This window comes from Vanellus vanellus (assembly GCF_965231255.1).
Source record: "Vanellus vanellus genome assembly, contig: HAP1_SCAFFOLD_57, whole genome shotgun sequence".
In the NCBI taxonomy this organism is placed as follows: domain Eukaryota; kingdom Metazoa; phylum Chordata; class Aves; order Charadriiformes; family Charadriidae; genus Vanellus; species Vanellus vanellus.
This window is the reverse complement of record NW_028127572.1, coordinates 1,173,392-1,192,653: the sequence shown is the minus strand read 5'-3', so window position 1 is coordinate 1,192,653 and position 19,262 is coordinate 1,173,392. Positions and strand designations below refer to the sequence as shown.

Below are 19,262 nucleotides of genomic sequence, written 5' to 3'. Positions count from 1 at the left end.
GGGGGGTCTCCTGCTCCACCACTAGAGCAGCTCCCCCAGTTTGGCCCCTCATCCCCTTATAACACTGGGATCAGTGTTATTAATTACACTTTGCGCGAGATTAATTACATCAATCCTCCCTCCTGCTGCTGGTGGCCAGTCCAGCTTGCGAGTGACGGAATGAGGGGGCTGAGATGGGAAGTTTGCGTGCTCGTGCGATGCTTTTGGCCTCCCCTGGCACCGGGAGGACTCAAAGCCGGACCTGAACCTCTGCTTTGTGCTTTTCCTCATCCTCAATTACACCAAAGCTTCCCCAGGGAAAGATTTTTCTTTCTAACTGGAGGAGATGCACTGAGACAGGTAAACTGAGGCAGGACAGTCAAAAGTCCCTCTCTCTCCTGCTGGGACAAAAAAAACCCTGCAGCAAAATAATAATTTGGAGAAGTTTTCTTGAGAGGGAACAACACTCTCTGCTCCGAAACTCAAAAGTGATCTCGCCATCCCCTTTCCCAGCCCAGTTTCGATGATTTGATGTTTTCCAGGCGCCTGGCAGCAGCGGAGAAGGACAAAGAGGGAAGGCGAAGTGTCTGCAAGTGCTGGTACCCATCCTGGGATGGGATAATTTGCTTTCTGGAGGCATCTCTCCATCCTGCTCCATCCCATCCCAAGCCCACGCGTCCACAGATCCCATAGACTTATTAAATCCTTAAATCCTCCAGCAATTTCCTCAATGAAATAACCTTTCTGGGTCCATTTGGGTGTCTTAATCGGGAAAAAGAGGGTTTTGAGTGGCACCGTTTCCTTCGGTGGCATCTCTGTGCGAGGTTTGCCGCGATTTCTGCTGCAACAACTGGGGAAGGGCGATGGGATTCTCGGAGTGTCTTGCCACGGACCCACTTGGCTTCTTTCTCCTGTATTTGCGCCTGAAGCTTTAATACTAAATAATAAAAAAGCAGCAGAGATCTGAGCTTGGATCCCAATGGGATTTTAACGGATTAGCCCTCGGTGTCACCCTCCTTCGCTGTGTTATTTTACATCCCATGTCACCTTTCAGGGCGAGCCGGGGCCGTTAACCTTTGTGCTGAGCAGCGCCGGGGAGAGAGTTCATGACAGCAAATGAATCTGTAGGCTGGAAATGAGGGATTAGCTCCGCTCGGAACATAAAGTAGGGCTGGAGATAGCTGGCGGAAGCGAGGAGAGTAAAACATGGGGCTTCTCTGGCCATTTCCGTACGGCGTAGGACTTGGTCTGGCTAACGAGGGTTTATGGAAGCAGCGAAGGGACGGAGGCTGTGCCGAAGGGAGACCTCCCTGAAACACCCTGATTTGATGCAGGAAATGTTGATGAAAATCAGGGCTGCCCCATAACGGGCATTTCCCCAATGGTTTGTGCCTCACGTGGTCTTTTGGCAGTTTGGGCTTTCAAATACACCCAAACACTGTGTAACACCTTTTGCCCTGCCGAGATGCAGCGTTTCCACCCCTTTTCTCTATTCTGGATAGTTTTTCCTCAAAACAGAGCAGGTTTCTCCCCATCCGCTAAGTTTTCCAAGCGGGATCAGTATTGGGGTGTATGGCTTTAAATAACTGCCGGGGTCACCCTGAACATTCCGATCCCAGCAACGGTCGCTGTTTATGTGCTGGAGATGGTGCAGACTGGGAGTCACTGGTCTGCAGTCGGAGGGTTTGGTCCTCTGATTGATCTGGAGGCTCAGTTATCCCCCAAAACCGGTGACCGACTTGAGGATGAAGCAGGAGGAGGGTCCCAAAATGACACTTCTGGAAGAGTTACAGGTGGGAGGGCTGTGCCGAGGGGCTGCGCATCCCCCCAAAAGGGGGGGAGACTTCCCAAAATCCCACTGGCATGTCGCCAGAGCAGGGAAGGATGCGGGGGGACGATGCTTTGTGCCCTGCCGGGGGCAGGTTTAGCATCGTGGGTGGGAGCACGGAGCCAAAATGGTTTCTGAGAGAGAAGCAGACTTTCCCCATGTTGCTCGGGGGGGATTTGGGGAGCTGTGATGCCCAAATCGCTCCCTTTATTCCCACTCTGACACCCCTGTAACACACTCAAGCTCGCTATTGTATTTAAATTGCGATTTTATTTCAATTGTGATTGTATCTAAGTTGCGATTTAATTTAAACAGTGATTTAATTCAAATTGGGGTTTTATTTCGGTGGCGATTTTACTTAAATTGTGATTTAATTCAAATTGGTGTTTTACTTAAGTAATGATTTTACTAAAATTGCCATTTAAAGCGATTTGATTAAGCCCCTTTTGTCCCGTGCCTTTTCTGAGGATGGGGTTTGGGTTTTTGAGGTTTTTTTCCGGTAAATCTGGAGGGGAGTAGACGCATTGCTAAGAAGGGACGGAGGGTGGTGGAGATCGGCGTGGGAGAGAGGACGGGAAAGCCACAGGCGTGTCATAATCCGGCTGCCGGGTGACACGGGCGAGTGCCGGGAGGTGGCGGGGAGGTCACAGCAAGTCGGCTTTGAAATTAGTACTCGGGGGCCAGAAAAAACTCATTCCCAGATGGGAACGTTTGTTCCTTTTGCTCATTAAATTAACTGGTGAGCGGGAGGTGTGAGCTTCCCGAGCGTTGCTGCTGCGCAGCGGCAGGTGATGCCATTCAGTCGAAGCAGGGATTTGGGGGATAAAAAGCAGATTTCTGGTGTTTTGCTCTTCTCTAAAGAGAAGGGTTTCCTGGAGGCCCTTTCAAAGTTGCAGTTGCGACTCGAGTGTGAGACGTGGTTGGGTTTTTATTTCTTTGAGCGTGGTGATCCCGGTGATGCCCTTCCCCAGCCCAGGGGCAAGGGGAGAAGAGAACGCCTGTAATTCTCCTTTGGCTTTTAAGGCACAGATGCTCTTCGTGCAGCACTGGCAGTGGTATTTCAGCCAAGGAGGGCATTAGCTGTTAGCCTTTGGCTTTTCTTTTGAGGAGAAAAACGCAGTTTTGTGTGGAAAGCAGGCTTGCAGCAAGAGAAGCCCGAGCCTGGTTGGGCTGAAGTCGAAGCTTCACCCTTGCAGGTTCTTGAGGGCCTTTGGAGGTTGATGGTGGCCATGTCCTGTGGCCAAGTGCCATCTAGTGAGTCCTGCAGGTATCACTTTTGGAGAATGAAACTGGCTGTGCTCAAAAGTGTGGAGTTGGGTTCCCCCACCCCACTCCACCCCAGTTTGGAAATCCCTTTTTCAATTTTAATTTTTCGAAAGGAACCACAAGAACGAAGCAGGAGGTTTGGTTTTGGTTTGAAACACTCAACTCTCTCCCCTTTTAGTAAAGCCTTCCAGACTCACGGTATATACAATACAGGTGACATTACAGGTGGTTTTATTTGGGTATGGGAATAAAAACCTCCAAGTCCGTGTTTTTAGGGCTGTGCCTGGAGGAGGAGACACACAGAGGTGTGATGCTCTTGGGCTCGCGTGGCCGCAGGGATGGGTGATGACTGGGAGGACGTAAGGGAGCTCTCCTCACCCGGCCCCAACTTGTACCTTCTTCTCCTCACTAAACAGAGACACGACGAGGAGGCGGTGATTGACCAGGGAAGAACGAGCACCGCTGTCACTATTCACTATGAGAAGGAGGAGCTGGAAGGTGAGTCGTGAGAGGTGCCACCAGCCCCACGCGTTTTCCCGTCGCGCAAAGTCCCTGCCGCGTCCTGTGCTCAGCGTATGCATCACCTGCAAATAAACAAGCACAGTTATTTTCACATTGTTTTAATATTATGGCTTTTAGACAGAGGGGAAAAAGCCCCCATGGCATCTGCGGTGTGAGCGTTGGCCACAGAGCTGGGTAGTTCCCAGCTTGTTTTCTCAGAGGCTGCTCTTGGCTTGGAGAGGTCAGGAGAATAAGTTGATGGCTGCAGACACAGGGCTGTGATTTTCTTTTTTTTTTGTTCCAGACTTCATTATCACAGGACTGATTGGATCTCCTCTTGTTGCCTTGTGCCATACAAAGATTTTAAAAATAATTACCTTCTGTGGCTGCTTAATGAGCAGGTCTGAGTGTTGTCCAGCCAAAGCTGGAATTTTAGACAAGGGTTGATATTTTCAGGGCACTTTTAGGTGACCCGGAGCCATCGCTTGTTGTTGCTCTATTGTTGCAAAGTTAAACAGGCTTGGAAAAAAGGATGTCTCTGACATTCAGGGATGCAGTGAAACTAAAATGAAGAGAAGTTGGTGTTTCCTCCTGGGATGGATGCGCTGGTTTAATCGTGGCAGCGGTGTCAACCGTCTCCACAATATCGAGAGTGATGCGAACACTGCTTTTTTCGCAGGCCACCGCACCCTGTCCGTGGGCGTGCGGATGCCGCTGGTGAGGCAAAGCCACCGGTGCCACCGGCACCACCGACCCCACCGCCAGAAGCATCGGAAGAAGGAACGGGAGAAGGACTGTGCCCCGATGGAGCAGGGCTACCACTGTAAGTCCCGCCGCAGCGTTCACGAGCCTTCTCGGGGCTGTGTGGGTGCCGGGATCCTCTGCAAGCAGGTCTGTGTGGCTGATTTGTGTGGTTTGCTGTTCTTCTGAGGGAAAGTGGCATTATTTGGGAGGCAGTTGAAGGCATAATGGATTGAGGCTGGTCTTCCTTAGAGGGATCCTGCCATTAAAAATGGAAACGTGGGGAAGGAAAGTGGCCCGTCCTTATGCAGACGTGCAATAGATGCTTCTCCTTCTCCGTGGCTCTGTGCAAGCCCGGCCAGACCCGGGGGAGAGGGGCCAGCCCAATATTTAGGGCTGAACTGGTGCCGATCGATGGCCACTTTGCGTATGAGCGTGACGGGTCGAATGCAGGTGTGGTAACGGGATTTATCTTCTGCCCCCAGACACCCCATCCCAGCGGGTGCAGTTCATCCTCAGCACCGAGGAGGACGAGCAGCATGTTCCCCACCACTTGTTCACTGAGCTGGATGAGATCTTCCTGAAGGCGGGTGAAGATGCCGAGTGGAAGGAAACGGCAAGGTAAATCCCTGCCGCCGGCTGCGGTGGCAGCCGTGGGCTCTGCCTTCCGCTCTCTGGGACATGAAGCTTTGCAGCTGCAGGTGCCAATGCGCGGAGCCTTCTCCTCTTGCCGCCCCGTAGCTGCACCAAAGAGGTTGCAGAGCTGAGGCTGTTTTCTTGCAACGGGGCTGATCGTGCCCAATGTCCGCAGGTGGCTGAAGTTTGAGGAGGACGTGGAAGATGGTGGCGAGCGCTGGAGCAAGCCCTACGTGGCCACGCTGTCCTTGCACAGCCTCTTCGAGCTGCGGAGCTGCATCAGCAACGGGATGGTGCTGCTGGATGTTTGTGCCAACAGCATTGAAGAGATCGCAGGTACTGAGCGCACTGCGACCCGCTGGGAACGGCCGAGCTCAATTTGCCGTGGTGCCCTTCACTCCCGTATCAAGCCCTGCCCCAATGGCACGTCCTTTTCCAGAACCTCCACTGTGTTTTTAAATCGTGGGTTGCTTTTTGGATGTAGACTGGGTGTACAACAGTCACATCAGCTTTTTCTCCCAGTATGGGAGCCTTTTGAAAGCAATTTGTGGGGTCAGAGAGGCGATTAGAGAATATTCTCCGGCCAGAAAGGAGTGTCAGGGCTTGGCAGGCTGCTCTCAGGAACACGGAGTCTGCGTAAGAGCTGAACCTCCTTAAATAAGCTACTTACTACAAGCTGTTTCTTCCTGTTCTTGTTTTTTTTTTTTCCTATTGCCTTAACATCCAGGATTTAAGAGCTTTAAAGGCAGAGTTTATCTGGCAGGTGACCAAGCAGCATATTTCTGTGGGGAAGATAATTGAAGTTAATTGAAAAAGCGGCTTTGGAGAAATTATCTTTGACTGGCAGGTCTCCATTCAGCCCTTGCAAGAGCTGGAGAAGTCGGAGCCGTTCTTAGCACGTTTCTCCCTGGGCTTGGCAAATTGCAGTCGATGGGCAAAGGAAACTCTGGGAAAGTCTGTGCTAGAGATTGCTTATAATTTGTTGACATGTGTCGAGTCTAGAAAGTCTGTCTAGAAACGCCAGATCGGGCAAAAAAATCACATTATCTAGGATGGGGAATAATTATCTGAGCGGAGTGATGAATAAGCACTTTGATGATGGCTTTTAGCAAAAGAGAATTCTTCCTTTGGCTGCAAAGGCTGAACTGCATTAAAACGTCTTGCTAAGCAAGGCTGAGCCCGCGTTAGGGTATCCTGCGTGGCGCAGCCTTCGCCGGGGGCTTGAGGGGTCGGGGCTTGGGGACTTTCTGCTCTGACGGCTTCGTTTCCCGTTGCCATCTCCAGATATGATCCTGGGCCAGCAAGAGCAGTCCACGGAGTTTGATGAGCGCACGCGGGCGAAAGTTCGAGAAGTGCTTTTGAAGAAGCATCACCATCAGAACGAGAAGAAAAGAAACAACCTTCTCCCCATCGTCTGCTCATTTGCTGACATGAGCAAGAAGCAGTTAGACGTGCATCCCCTTGACAAGCCAGGTGAGGGTTCCTGCAGGGTTTGGTACCCAGTGAGGGTTTCTGCCAGGCTTTGGCACCAGGTGAAGGTTTCTGCAGGGCTTTGGCCCCATTAGACTTCTCCCGGCAAAGGAGAAGTGTCCCGATTGCTCCTTGCCTGTCTTTCTCAGTGTCTTTCTTTCTCCTCCCAACCCAAACACTCACTCCTCATCCATCTCCCACCACTGCAGAAGCTAAAAATGGGGTGAACCATGACAGCCATCCGATGGATCTAAGCAAGGTGAGACACTCGTAGCTTTCTTACGCTTTTAGGCCAGATTTGCTCTTGCAAACTTGGCTGCAGAGTGTTCTGCAGAGTGCTGTGGGCTTTGCTTTTGGGGTAATGGCTGAAAATCCCTTGTCGTGCCCAGGCGGAGCTGCGCTTCATGAAGAAAATTCCCACCGGGGCTGAAGCGTGCAGCGTGCTCGTAGGAGAGCTGGATTTCCTTCGCCAGCCCATCGTGGCATTTGTCCGCCTGAGCCCAGCTGTCCTCCTCTCGGGCATGATGGAAGTTCCCATCCCAACGAGGTCTGAATGAGAAGCGCAAAGTTTTTATTTAAAAAAAAAACACCACAACAAAACACCAAATTCATGCATCAGTTGGGCGTCCCAGGGGAACACAGCCAGTGGGAGCAAGCACGTTTCTCCCACCCACATCTCCCTGCTTTCATTCCTCCCTTCCCTGCTGGAGCTTTTAAACCCATTGGCCAATTTTAATGAAAGTTGGTCCAAACCTCAAATTTGTGTTTGGTTTTGATGCGTTTCAAATTCATCACCGGAGTCGGTGAGCCTACACGTCCCCCCTGGAGCCACGCTCTGGGCTGGGAGCTCCCAGGGATTTCCTTGGGCGCCCTTTGAGTGAGGCCATGTTCTTCTCTCTCATTTTGGTTTTCTTGCCTAGGTTCCTGTTTGTTTTGCTTGGACCAGGAGGAAAAGCCCATCAGTACCATGAGATCGGCAGGTCCATGGCTACTATCATGACGGATGAGGTGTGACGAGATAAGAGATATCTCTGGGTCATTTTTTTGGGGCTTCACCTCTCCCTGTCTCTGTAGTAGTGAGGAAGAGGGTTTGTTGTCTCTCTTAGCTGCCTGCAGGAGGCTAAAATCCCACCTGGGCTGCAGCCCGCGCCTCATCCTTCTCCCCAGGGTCCCCAGCATGCTGTCCCCAGTGGTGGCATTGCCAGGGCCAGTGAAACTTCTCCTCTTGAAGCAGAAGGCTGTGGTGTGCCATGGGGGACGGGAGCCTGGTGGAGATGGTTACAAATACTGTGATGCACAGATTTTTGCTTTGGGGGGAATATTTCCTGCCACTTCCAACAGGCGATTTGGGGGAAATGACCTTGCATTTAGCCAAGAGCTTATTGCACTGGTTAGGACATCCGAGATGGGTCATGCTCTCACCAGGTTGTCTCCTACGGCAGGTTTTCCACGACGTTGCCTATAAAGCCAAGAACCGGGCTGACCTGGTGGCTGGCATCGATGAGTTTCTGGATCAGGTCATGGTTTTGCCGCCAGGAGAGTGGGATCCCTCCATCCGAATTGAGCCCCCGAAAAACGTCCCTTCGCAGGTGGGTGCTGCGGCAGAAGGAGGCACGATGGGGACGGGCAGGAGGGCAGCACGGCTGGGGGTGCTGCTCAGGGGCCCAAATTCACAGGTCACGTACCCAGCCCAAAAAGCAAAACAAGCCAGTGGCTGCAAAGACATATCTTTATCTTATTTGCATTTTAACAGGAAAAAAGGAAGTTGCCAGAAGCTCTCGATGACAGCGCTTCTCACAGCAAGCTGGAGAAACACAGCGGTCCTGAACTGGAGCGGACAGGAAGGTGTGAACTGAAATAGTTTGGTGGGGTGTTTTTCTGTTTGCCCCTAAAATCTGAGTGTGCACCTCCCTTCTAGCAGAGTTTTGGGGTTAACTGGGTCAGTGAAGGGGCTCCAGGTTCCCAGCTTGGTCCCCTGGGCTGGGTGGGTGGGACATTTGGGCAGCTGGGCTGAGCCGCAGCATGGTTGCACACAGGTTTTCTTGCTTTGGGGTGGAAGCAGATGTGTAAGTACCTCCAGGTAGAGCTCTGCTGCTTCTCAAAGTGAGGGACTGTTGCAATAAGAGGGGACGGGCTCTCAGGTTTGGTCTCCTTTTCTTTTTGTTGGAGGGGTTTTTTGTATGCCTCAGTTTCTACTGGGGCTAAAATGGGAGAAGGAGACTTCTTTTTAGCAACGGAAGTTACTCTGTGCTTGTGATTGTCCTTCCTCAGCCAAGAAAACTCAATGCTGTCTTCCACGAAAATGTTGTTTTGTTTTTTTTTCCTTCCTCCAGGCTCTTTGGAGGTTTGATCCGGGATGTGAAGCGAAAAGCCCCCTGGTTCTGGAGTGACTTTCGGGATGGTCTGAGCCTGCAGTGTCTGGCGTCCTTCCTGTTCCTCTACTGTGCCTGCATGTCCCCCATCATCACCTTCGGGGGACTGCTGGGGGAGGCGACCAACGGCCACATAGTGAGCACCTCTCTCTGTTGGGTGGCACGGGGGAGGACAACACTCATGCAAAAGTCCTTGCTGCAGTGAATTTGCACTTGTTTTTTTCCCCCTAATGATTTAATTACTCGCTGCTGCCTCTCTTCCCCGGACAGAGTGCCATGGAGTCGCTGCTGGGCGCATCCATGACCGGCGTGGTGTATTCCCTCTTTGCTGGCCAACCTCTCACCATCCTCGGCAGCACCGGCCCCGTCCTCGTGTTCGAGAAGATCCTCTACAAATTCTGCAAGTAAGGCTGGCTTCTGCGGCCAGGTGCTGCGAGCGCCTTTGGAAGAAGGCAGGGATGGAGAAAGGATGTTTTTCTTAGTGGTAGTTGGTAGATTTAAGTTGTCTTCTGTGTCACAGACATCACGCGCTGCTGCTTTAGTATGTGACGGTGCAGGAGCCCTCGGTCTCTGAAGGATGGATGGGTGGTTCGGGTTTTTTAGGGTTAAAGTGAAAGAGCAGGAGGAGGAGAAACCACAAGGATGTGGATGCCTGAGATGGGCTGCACAGGGAAGATGAGACAAATGACTCTGGTTTGGGAATGAGGGAAGATTTGCTTTCCTCTCAGTACAAACTCGGGCACTTTTTTGTATGATTTTTGCTGGAAGTGGAAATATATTTTACCCACATATCCAAAGAGTTTTCTGGTCAAATGTTTTGATGATTTTTGAGAAAGCAGGAGCTTTTCACGCGAAATGGATATTTTCCATGACAGTCTTTTTGTTGTGGCAACTGTGATGGGAGATTAACCCCCTTATTGCAATTAAATTTATTATGAAGCCCCAACTTGCTGGCAGCAGGTAACTGGGTGCAAACCCAGCCGGTTTCGCTGTTAGGGCATCGGGGTGATGTGGGAGAACACCACCTTCCACAACAGGGACCTGACCTCAATTAGCCTCCGAGGCATTAACACAAGGTCATTGTTAAATAAGGATTAATTAGCCTCTCCTCCTGCGGGCCCACACCCTGTGCCGCAGTCCCAAGGCTGTCTGTCGTAGGACCGGAAACTGCATTTACCATCCGCAGCCTTGACACGCTCCTGAATTGCTGCCCACTTTCCCCGAAGGAAGGCAACGCTCGGAGTCTCTTGCTGCCCTCTCCACCCTGCGTTTTCTTTTGCTTTCCCAGGGACTACGCGCTCTCTTATCTCTCTCTCCGGGCATGCATCGGGCTGTGGACCGCCTTCTTCTGCATAGTGCTGGTGGCCACTGATGCTAGCTCTTTGGTGTGCTACATCACCCGCTTCACCGAAGAAGCCTTCGCCTCCCTCATCTGCATCATCTTCATCTATGAGGCTCTGGAGAAGCTGAGTCACCTGCGAGAGACCTACCCTGTGCACACGCACAGCAAGCTGGACTTCCTCACCATCTCCTAGTGGGTTTCTTCCTTCTAAAGTGCCGCTGCCCCTTGGCAGGAGCTCAGGGCTGCACCTCCATCGCCTTCCCCTCACCCCTGTCTTGGCTTCTCTCCTCCCAGCTGTAAGTGTGAGGCACCGACCCATCCCAGCAACGAAACCCTGCAGTTCTGGGAGAGCAACAAGATCAATGTGTCTGGCATCACCTGGGAGAACCTCACGGTGACTGTAAGTGCCCCGAGTCACTGCTTCCTCGTGCCGCGGCCGCAGGGTCCAGGGGCACTGGCCTGGTGCAAAGCTCAGAGCCCTTCAGGTGATGGTGGGCTTCAACTTGTGCCAGTGCTGCTCTGAAAAGTCATTACTTCAGTGTGTTTAACCTCCTTGGGCCTGGGAAGGAGAGTTCACCTCATCCCCGACATGGTGGGCAATAACTGTTATCCTCAGGACAGCGGTTCTGTCTGGGAGCAAGGTTCAGTGGGTGCTTTGGTTATTGGAGAAGTTGGAGGACTTAAGTTCATGCTTGAAGGCTGTAATTAGCTTCCTTCATTGGTTCCTAGTAACTCCAGGCCTTGCTTTCTTACTCAGCGCTGTCTGAAGGTACGTGCATAAACTTGCATGTCTGAGCAGCCCCTTGGGCTGTTGTTGCTGGAAGCAGAGCTCAGGCACAGGGTGGGACGCTCTTATGGACATCTTCACCCCCCTTGGCCGTGTCCTGTGAGCCCGACCCTGGGAAGGGACAATTTGTCTCTTCTCCTTTCCTGTCACTGTTGTCTTAGCCCTCCTTCCCCGTTCCCTCTTTCACTCTCCCCAAGAGTTCCCAGTGTTTCCTTCCCCTCTGGTGTCTTCTTCAGCCACGGTTACCTGCTGTTCAAGCAGAGGATGTGCCATAGGTCTGTGGTACAGTGTCCCATCACATCTCCTCTCTCCGCTGTCTGTGTAGTTCCATGTGTCACTTATTCAGCTGCTGTTGATCGTTAAATATAAATCTCCGCTAGCTGCAGCAGTCCCGAGGTCACAGATCTTGGAGCAAGATCCTCCAAACCCCCTAGTTATCCGAGGTTTCCTTGACGCATGTGCACTACCTTTGTGTCCTGATGCTCTGTTTCCCCAGGAATGTCGGTATTTGCATGGAGAGTTTCGTGGACCTGCCTGTGGACACGATGGCCCCTACACGCCCGATGTCCTCTTCTGGTGCTGCATCCTCTTCTTCTCCACCTTTGTCCTGTCGGGCTTATTGAAGAAGTTTAAAACCAGCCGCTACTTCCCGACCAGAGTAGGTAGAAGACGGTGGCCAGCAGCAGTCTCCACACTCATTTCCCAAAATGGCTTTCCCGGAGCACTAAGCAGTGTTTGCTACCGCTTGGTCAAACTGGGAAATATTGGACCTTGAAGGCCAAACTTGGATGTCTCTCACTCATTTCCAGGAGTGCAAAACGATCGTAGCGTTTCCCACCTGCCTCGTGACCTGCCCCGGAGTGTTTTTTTCCCCAGGCAGTGGGAAATCGGTCTTCCAAAGTTGGTTGTTTGTTGTATTTTCATTTGTGGTTTTTTTCACCTTGTGTGCCCAAGGGGAAAGTTGATTCAAATGAGGAACTGCCATAGAAAAAGACACAAAAGACACTGTTTCTTCCTTTTGAGGAGCAAATGATGCCTCAGTGCCTTATTCCCATTGTAGCTGTGAGTGCAGCTGTAGTGGCAGACGTCTGTTTCATTATTTTTTAATATTTATTGGCTTTTTTTTTAAGTTTGAATTTAAACCACCCTTTTCCACCTAATTAAACTTTTTTTATTGCCTGACACCAGATCTTGCAGGTACAAACACAGCAACACTATCCAAACGAGGGATTTGGCTGCATCTTCTCAGAGTGGTGGGAATTTGTTAACCAGCCTTAATGCTGTTGATGTCTTTAACTTTTCCATCTCACGGTATGGCCCCGTTTGTGCTGTCCCTTTCAGCTCTGCTTTCTTGCCCCAGGTACGGTCCACAGTCAGTGACTTTGGTGTCTTCCTCACCATCGTCATCATGGTCCTCATTGACTTCCTGGTTGGGATCCCATCGCCGAAGCTCCACGTCCCCCACATGTTCAAGGTAATGGGGTGTTTTGGTGTGGAGCCGCTTTTGGCCCTTGGGGATGCCACAGGGTGATGCTGGGACAGGACAGGGCTGAGTCTGGGGATGCTGGTGGTGTTACCATCTCCTCTTCCACCTCCGAGTGCATCGTTTCCTTCTGGAAAGAGGAAGCCAGCCCCAAAACTTGATACCTACAGAAGTATCTATAGGTGCTTGCGACGAGGACGCTGGCACTGCTGAACCCCGTAGGAGAGGGTGACACGAAGGCAGGGCCAGGAGATGAGGCGGCACAGCGATGGAGAGGAAAATCAAAGCCAGTGAAGTGGCTGGGCTGGGAGTTGATCCTGATGTGTGTTTTGGCTTTGTTGCAGCCTACCAGAGACGACCGCGGGTGGTTGGTCAACCCCATAGGGCCCAACCCTTGGTGGACGGTGTTGGCCGCGCCCATCCCAGCTCTGCTCTGCACCATCTTGATATTCATGGACCAGCAGATCACGTCTGTCATTGTCAACAGGAAGGAGCACAAGCTGAAGGTAAGGGGCTGCAAGAGCTGACCCCATCCCCACCCCACTCTGGGCTGCAGGTGTGGGGAGAAGCTCCTATGCCAAGTGCTTTGTGAAGGCGTTGGTTTGGGACAAGGTCAGGCTGTGTGGCAGGATGCTCTGCTGGATTAGTGATGTCACAGGGAGCAAACGAGGGCAGTTCAGATGAGCAATCTTTTGGAGGAGCAAATTAATTTTCGAGCACTATAGAAGCGTGTTTTTGTTTCAGAATGCCAGCAGGAGCTGGGGGAACGAACTGTTTTGACGCGCTGCCAGGGATAACTCAGGGTCACATCTTGCTTACAAGCAGTAGAAATTTCTTTATGAATGAAAATAGTCTGTTTGTTTGTGTGTTTGTTTGAGAAGTAGCTATTGCACAAACCTCCCAAATCCACTTGGTCTGAACTCCTGCCAGATTTTCATGCAAGGTGCTTGCGCAAAGACTGGATCCATCCTTATTTTTGCCAATTCTTCTCTTAAATTTTCAAGAGGGTGACTTGCGCCCAAGTAGGGTTTGAGTCTGAGTCGCGACGTTGTCCTCGCTCTTGTGCTGTGGGATGCTCTGTTCCTTGTTTTGCTGCCCACAGAAAGGATGCGGGTACCACCTGGACCTTTTCATGGTGGCCGTGATGCTCGGGGTGTGCTCCGTGATGGGGCTGCCCTGGTTTGTGGCTGCGACTGTCCTGTCCATCACCCACGTCAATAGCCTCAAAGTGGAGTCTGGCTGCTCAGCTCCAGGAGAACAACCCAAGTTTCTGGGGATACGAGAGCAGAGAGTCACCGGCTTGATGATCTTTGTGCTCATGGGCTGCTCTGTCTTCTTCACTTCGGTGTTAAAGGTAAGAGGAAAATGCAAAACGCCCAACAAGCATGAGCTTTTTGGAGGTTTGACAAAAACCATCCCCTCCCTCCAGGCCTGAGTAGGTGTGGAGCAGAGGAGGAGGCGATCCCAAACCTTGAGGCTTGGCCCACGGTGGGAACCAGCCTCAGTTACCCTTTCCACCAGTTTGGTGTCCTCGAGGCAAGCGAGCAGGACAACTGCTTTCATTCCCAGGTGTCTCTCAGGCCCACCTGTGTTTATGGGTTACGACAAAGCGGATTCAGACCAGTACACTGCTCTCTTTCAAGCAGGCAGCACCTTATGGGATGCAATTGGCTCCCCCAAATGCCTCCCAACAGCCGTTCCCAGTAGCTAAACACACCAAAATCATCCCCGTGGGCTTCCTTGTGTGCTCCTCCCACAAAGTCACCTCAGCTCTAGGCTAAAAGGAGGCACTTTGCTTTTGCGTGTTGCCACAAAAATGTGTAGAAATGTTCTTCTGCCGTCACAGAATGTGGCGTACAGTTTCATGGGTGAAATGACCTATTTTCCTCCAACCTTTCAGGAAAACAGGAGTATTCTAATGAAACGTAACTAAAAATTTATTAGATTATTCTAATGAAACGTAACTAAATGCTCTGCCTAAAGCAGAGCATACACTCACTCACTCGCACGCACAAAACCTCTACGGGTTGAGAGCTGAAACATCTCTAACCCTGTGGAAACTGGAAAGCTTTAGGCAATTTTAGGCAGTGCCTCTAGAAGAGAGCAGTAATACTGAAAAACCAATTAAAAAAATAAATTATTGCATTTTTTTTTTTTTTAATTTCCCAGTTTATACCCATGCCTGTGCTTTATGGTGTCTTTCTCTACATGGGTGTGTCGTCGCTCAGAGGGATTCAGGTACGGACTCTTACAGCGTGCAGCTCCCTGCTGTGTCATCTCCAGAGAAGCAGGAAAAAAGCAGTGGTGTGGGAGAAAACCTCCCCAAAAGCAGGCAGTGAAAGTATTTTGTATAAGGAAAAGATTGGTGGGGGCACAGGAGGTACGTAGGGCGGGAGGACCAGGCAAGTTCAGCGCGCTCTGCGTCACGGTTTGGGACAGGGCAGTGTTTGGTGTGGTGAAAATGGGGGAATTCAGTGCAAAGCGAAGGCGATTTCTACTGCCGGTGGGAATCCTCACTGGGGGGTTGAGTGGGCTGAGAAATGCCAAATAACAAACAGAAGAATAGAATATATTAAACATATATTTTTATAGAAGAACAGGGAGGGGGAGGGGGAGATGGTCTGAGGAGGACCTGGGGGTGCGGACTGATGAGAAGCTCACCGTGAGCCGGCAATGCGCGATCGCAGCCCGGAAGGCCGACCGCATCCTGGGCTGCATCAGCAGTGTGGCCGGCAGGGTGAGGGGGGGATTGTGCCCTCTGCTGTGCTCTGCTCTGGGGAGACCCCCTGCAGTGCTGCCTCCAACTCTGGGACCACAGCACAGGAGAGCCATGGACCTGGTGGAGCGGGGCCAGAGGAGGCCCTGGAGCTGCTGGGAGGGCTGGAGCCTCTCTGCTGGGAGGACAGGCTGGGAGAGGTGGGGGTGTTCAGCCCGGAGAAGAGAAGGCTCCGGGGAGCCCTCAGAGCCCCTTCCAGTGCCTAAAGGGGCTCCAGGAGAGTTGGGGAGGGACTCTGGATGAGGGAGGGGAGCAATGGGACGAGGGGGGATGGTTTGACACTGACAGAGGGCAGATTGAGATGAGATATCGGGGAGAAATTTTTCCCTGTGAGGGTGGTGAGGCACCAGCGCAGGTTGCCCTGAGAATCTGTGGCTGCCCCATCCCTGGAGGTGTTCAAGGCCAGGTTGGACAGGGCTTGGAGCAACCTGGGCTGGTGGGAGGTGTCCCTGCCCAGGGCAGGGGGTGGGACTGGATGATCTTCGAGGTCCCTTCCAACCGAAACCCTTCTGTGATTCTATAATAGAAGGACGTGGAATAATTGCAATTTGGTGGGCAGCTCTCATGGGCACACTGGTTTATAGATGGAGCAAAGGGAAAACGGGTGCTGCTCCTGGGAGGAACAAAATGGGATCCAGGATTTCTCACTGCACGCGAGATCCTGAAAACTCATTCCACGTGCCAACAGGGCCGGAAACTTTCCGCAGCCCCAAGGGGTAACTTTTCCGCTTTTATTTTGCAGTTCTTCGACCGCTTGAAGCTCTTTTGGATGCCGGCAAAACACCAGCCGGATTTCATCTACCTGCGGCACGTTCCCTTGCGGAAAGTGCATTTCTTCACCATGATCCAGCTCATCTGCCTCGTCCTGCTCTGGGCCATCAAGGTGTCCCGTGCTGCCATCATCTTTCCCATGATGGTAAGAGCCGGTGCCGCTCAGCAGTGGGACATTTGCAGCGTCGGAGTGAGATGTAACATCATCTCAGACCTCACCCCCTCTTCCTTCTTATTTTGTGAAGGTTTTGGCTCTCGTGTTTGTCCGGAAAGTGATGGACTTCTGCTTCTCAAAGCGGGAGCTCAGCTTTTTGGATGACCTTATGCCAGAAAGCAGGAAGAAGTTGGCCGATGCCAAAAATGAAGCCAAAGAAGAAGAGGTGATGCTTGCTGGGTGCTCGGGGGTGGGTGTCTCCCTCGGGCTCTGAGATTGCCTCTTTCCGTCACAGCTTCTCTTGAAATGTTGGGGGAAGATCCGAACTCAATAGAAATAGATCCTGACAGCCTGGATCCCGCATCATAACTTTTTAAATTAGCAGTGAGCTTAACACTTGAATAGCGGTACAATTTTTAAAGGTGCCATTTATAATAAACATTATAATTATGATGGAAAGATTTGCTCATAAGGGTGGTTTTAACCCCCTCCCAAAATGTTTGGAGTGAAAGGTCCTTCCCCGGCTGCGCTAACAGAAGGTCAGAAGGAGAGGGCAGCATGTGGGTTTTGCTGGGTGTTCAGTTTATCTCCACTTCGATCATAGACAGAGAACTTTGATTTGTCCCTTTTTATGTCAGGAGTCCCAGGAGATGATGGAAGCTGCTGCTGCAAACTCCGTTTGGCTGCAGCTGGGCAAGACCAGCAGCGCGGATATCCCAAAGCCAAGCAGCGACAGGTAAAGCCCCACCAAGCAGCAGGACCCCCGGCATGATTAGCCTGAAGGGGGTTGGCAGAATTTTCTCCACGTTTATCTTTGCTGAGCATCCCAGCGCCATGCACTCAGCTTGGCGGGAAGAGCAAATTTATGGGCAGGGCGGGCGGCAGAGCGCTGGCACAGGCTGCGCAGAGAGGTGGGGGAGTCTCCCACTTGGGAGCCATTCCAAACCCGCCTGGAGGTGTCCTGTGCCACTGCTGTAGGTGCCCCTGCTCTGGCGGGGGTGGGACTGGGTGAGCTCCAGAGGGCCCTTCCAGCCCTGACCAGTCTGGGATTCTGTGCAGAGCCTTTGCACAGAGCTGTGGCTCTGCGGCTCTCCGGCTCGCCTTCCAAACCTCCTCATCCCGCCCAACCCGCTGTGCTTATGCGCAGCTTTGGTTCTCCTCCCCCCCCGTTCCTCTTGCTGGTGCTGATGCGCTGGGTGGCATCAGTTCCCGCAGTCACGGATTGCTGTCTCAAATATTTATTGCAGGACTGATCCTTCGGAGATTAATATCTCGGAAGAGATATCAAAAACACCCGTGTGGAAGGCTCTCACTATGAGCATGGAAACAGTCTGAATCTGGGGAGAAAAGAGGTAAAGGATCGCGTGGGAACGTGGCCGTGCTCCTTTGCAAGCTGTGGCACATGCCTACGGCTTTTCTTTTTTTGCCGGCAATGTCGAGCAAGCGGCGAGGGCTGCGGCACACGAACCAGCTCCTCTCTGCCGGCACGGTCCCACGAGTGGGGCAGCAGCCCCACTGATGACGCTCTCCCTCCTTTTCTCTCTCCTCCATCCCCCCAACTCCAGTTTTCATGTGTAGGAATCTTGACTTTGAAGGAGAGGCGTGAGAACGTGACTCGGGGATGTGCCCACGCAGACATGGGCAGAAACCGCTTTTATTTTGTTTTCCAGTTGGCGGATTCCCCTTTAAGCCATGGCGATGGTTTCAGCTGTCCTTGGTGTGCTTCAGGCATTCCCTCTCTCCAGAGCAGCAAACTGAGGTGCACATGACAGTCAGTGGGAGTTCGGTGGTGTTCCGCCTCCGTGTGTTCGTGTGTGGGTTGTTGCCATTTTGTAGCAGTAGAGGGACTGCTGCCGCTTCATCGTTCGGTGCTATTTTTTTAATATCTCACTCCTTTTCTATTTATCTTTCTTTTGTTCCCCAAAAATAAACTCTGAATGTTTCTGTTGTATGTGACGCTTTCTCCACTTTCTTCTTCATCGCGACCAGGTTCTCGGGTCTGGTTTGGGGTCCTGCCTTCAGTTCGCCCTTCTGTCTCTCCCTGGCAGGAGAGGGATGCCCTCCGTGGCGGGGCAGCGCGGAGCGCCCGAGCGGTTGGGCCGAGGCGAAGGAAAAGCATTTGCTCCCTGCGCTCCAGTTTTACACTGGAGTTTTTTTGGAATTTTTGTTTGTTGGTTTGTTTGTTTGTTTTTATGATAATTATTTTTCTTGTTTCGGCTCTGCCGTCAGCCTGGAAGCTGCAAAAGGCAGAAATGGCGCCTTCTCCTCCCCCGGCTGTTAAATTAATATAAGGCAGCGCTTCAGATCAAACCCCTCCAATCCGCCGGGTGGTGGCGGGAGCGGCCAGGCGAGACCTGGGGCTCTGTGTCCCCGGGCTGCCCCTCCGCTGTCCCTCCGCTTTCCTTCCTTTTCCCTCCCTGGCTCTCTCGCTGTGGTGTTTTTTCCTCCTCCCCTCTCCTCACAAAGCCTCTCGCAGGGTGGGATGAGCCCGGAGGCAAGTGGGAAGGTGCCTTTTCCTCCTCCTTTTTCCTGCCCCTTTGCAGGAAGAAGCTGTTGAGCAGAGATGGTTCTTGTGCTCTCTTCCCATCTCGGTGGGGTCGTTGGGCTGCGGCGTGGGGCCGCGGAGCCCGGGAGGAGAGGACAACCCCGAAGAAAAGGTCCCCTTGCTGCCCTCCACCAGCAGCGGTGGGATGGGTGCAGGGACCCTCCTGCCATCGGCTTATCCCGTCCCCTGTGGGAGCCTTTTTCTGCAGCAAACCGACCCAAAATGACAACGGCACGTTGGTGCTTCTTGCTAAATGGGGAGGGGGGAGAAAAACAAATCATCTATCAGTTTGCTCTGTAAGGATGGAAGCGGCGCATCCCCAAACAGGGCCAAAATCAGGCGGCTTTTACGGGATGGGGTTTTGCAAAGCGGCTGGTGCCAGTGCCCCACGGTGACGGTCGGAGGGGGAAGAAACTGGTTGAGCCCTTAAAAAGAGGAAAAGAAAAAGGCTCGGAGGAAGGGAAAGGTGCAGCACCGGGGTTTCCTTGCTGCTGTTCCTCAGGGATGGCCATGCACGTCCCCTCCATGCTGCCCTCCGGGCAGGACCGTGCTCGCTGCTCCGGCTCTGCCTCCCCGGAGGGGAAAGGTCCCAGAGCAGGAGAGTCCCCGTC

The 19,262-nt window shown here is 52.3% G+C and overlaps 1 protein-coding gene across 1 annotated transcript in view; it reads left to right on the top strand.

The window, feature by feature from the left end:
• LOC309685196 (electroneutral sodium bicarbonate exchanger 1-like) overlaps nucleotides 1–17,441 on the top strand; it is a gene marked incomplete at both ends in the record, with an annotated part of 144,630 nt that extends 127,189 nt beyond the window's left edge. Inside the window, 23 exons of the mRNA XM_082501006.1 lie at nucleotides 3,490–3,571; nucleotides 4,254–4,397; nucleotides 4,801–4,936; nucleotides 5,127–5,287; nucleotides 6,236–6,424; nucleotides 6,571–6,680; nucleotides 6,811–6,968; nucleotides 7,342–7,429; nucleotides 7,864–8,010; nucleotides 8,175–8,266; nucleotides 8,755–8,929; nucleotides 9,064–9,197; nucleotides 10,082–10,327; nucleotides 10,430–10,535; nucleotides 11,419–11,580; nucleotides 12,283–12,396; nucleotides 12,750–12,911; nucleotides 13,508–13,759; nucleotides 14,575–14,643; nucleotides 15,924–16,097; nucleotides 16,198–16,332; nucleotides 16,745–16,842; nucleotides 17,354–17,441. Coding sequence (XP_082357132.1) covers nucleotides 3,490–3,571; nucleotides 4,254–4,397; nucleotides 4,801–4,936; nucleotides 5,127–5,287; nucleotides 6,236–6,424; nucleotides 6,571–6,680; nucleotides 6,811–6,968; nucleotides 7,342–7,429; nucleotides 7,864–8,010; nucleotides 8,175–8,266; nucleotides 8,755–8,929; nucleotides 9,064–9,197; nucleotides 10,082–10,327; nucleotides 10,430–10,535; nucleotides 11,419–11,580; nucleotides 12,283–12,396; nucleotides 12,750–12,911; nucleotides 13,508–13,759; nucleotides 14,575–14,643; nucleotides 15,924–16,097; nucleotides 16,198–16,332; nucleotides 16,745–16,842; nucleotides 17,354–17,441 — 3,222 coding nt within the window. The remainder of the gene's footprint in view (nucleotides 1–3,489; nucleotides 3,572–4,253; nucleotides 4,398–4,800; nucleotides 4,937–5,126; nucleotides 5,288–6,235; nucleotides 6,425–6,570; nucleotides 6,681–6,810; nucleotides 6,969–7,341; nucleotides 7,430–7,863; nucleotides 8,011–8,174; nucleotides 8,267–8,754; nucleotides 8,930–9,063; nucleotides 9,198–10,081; nucleotides 10,328–10,429; nucleotides 10,536–11,418; nucleotides 11,581–12,282; nucleotides 12,397–12,749; nucleotides 12,912–13,507; nucleotides 13,760–14,574; nucleotides 14,644–15,923; nucleotides 16,098–16,197; nucleotides 16,333–16,744; nucleotides 16,843–17,353) is intronic.
• Between the last annotated feature and the right edge of the window lie 1,821 nt (nucleotides 17,442–19,262).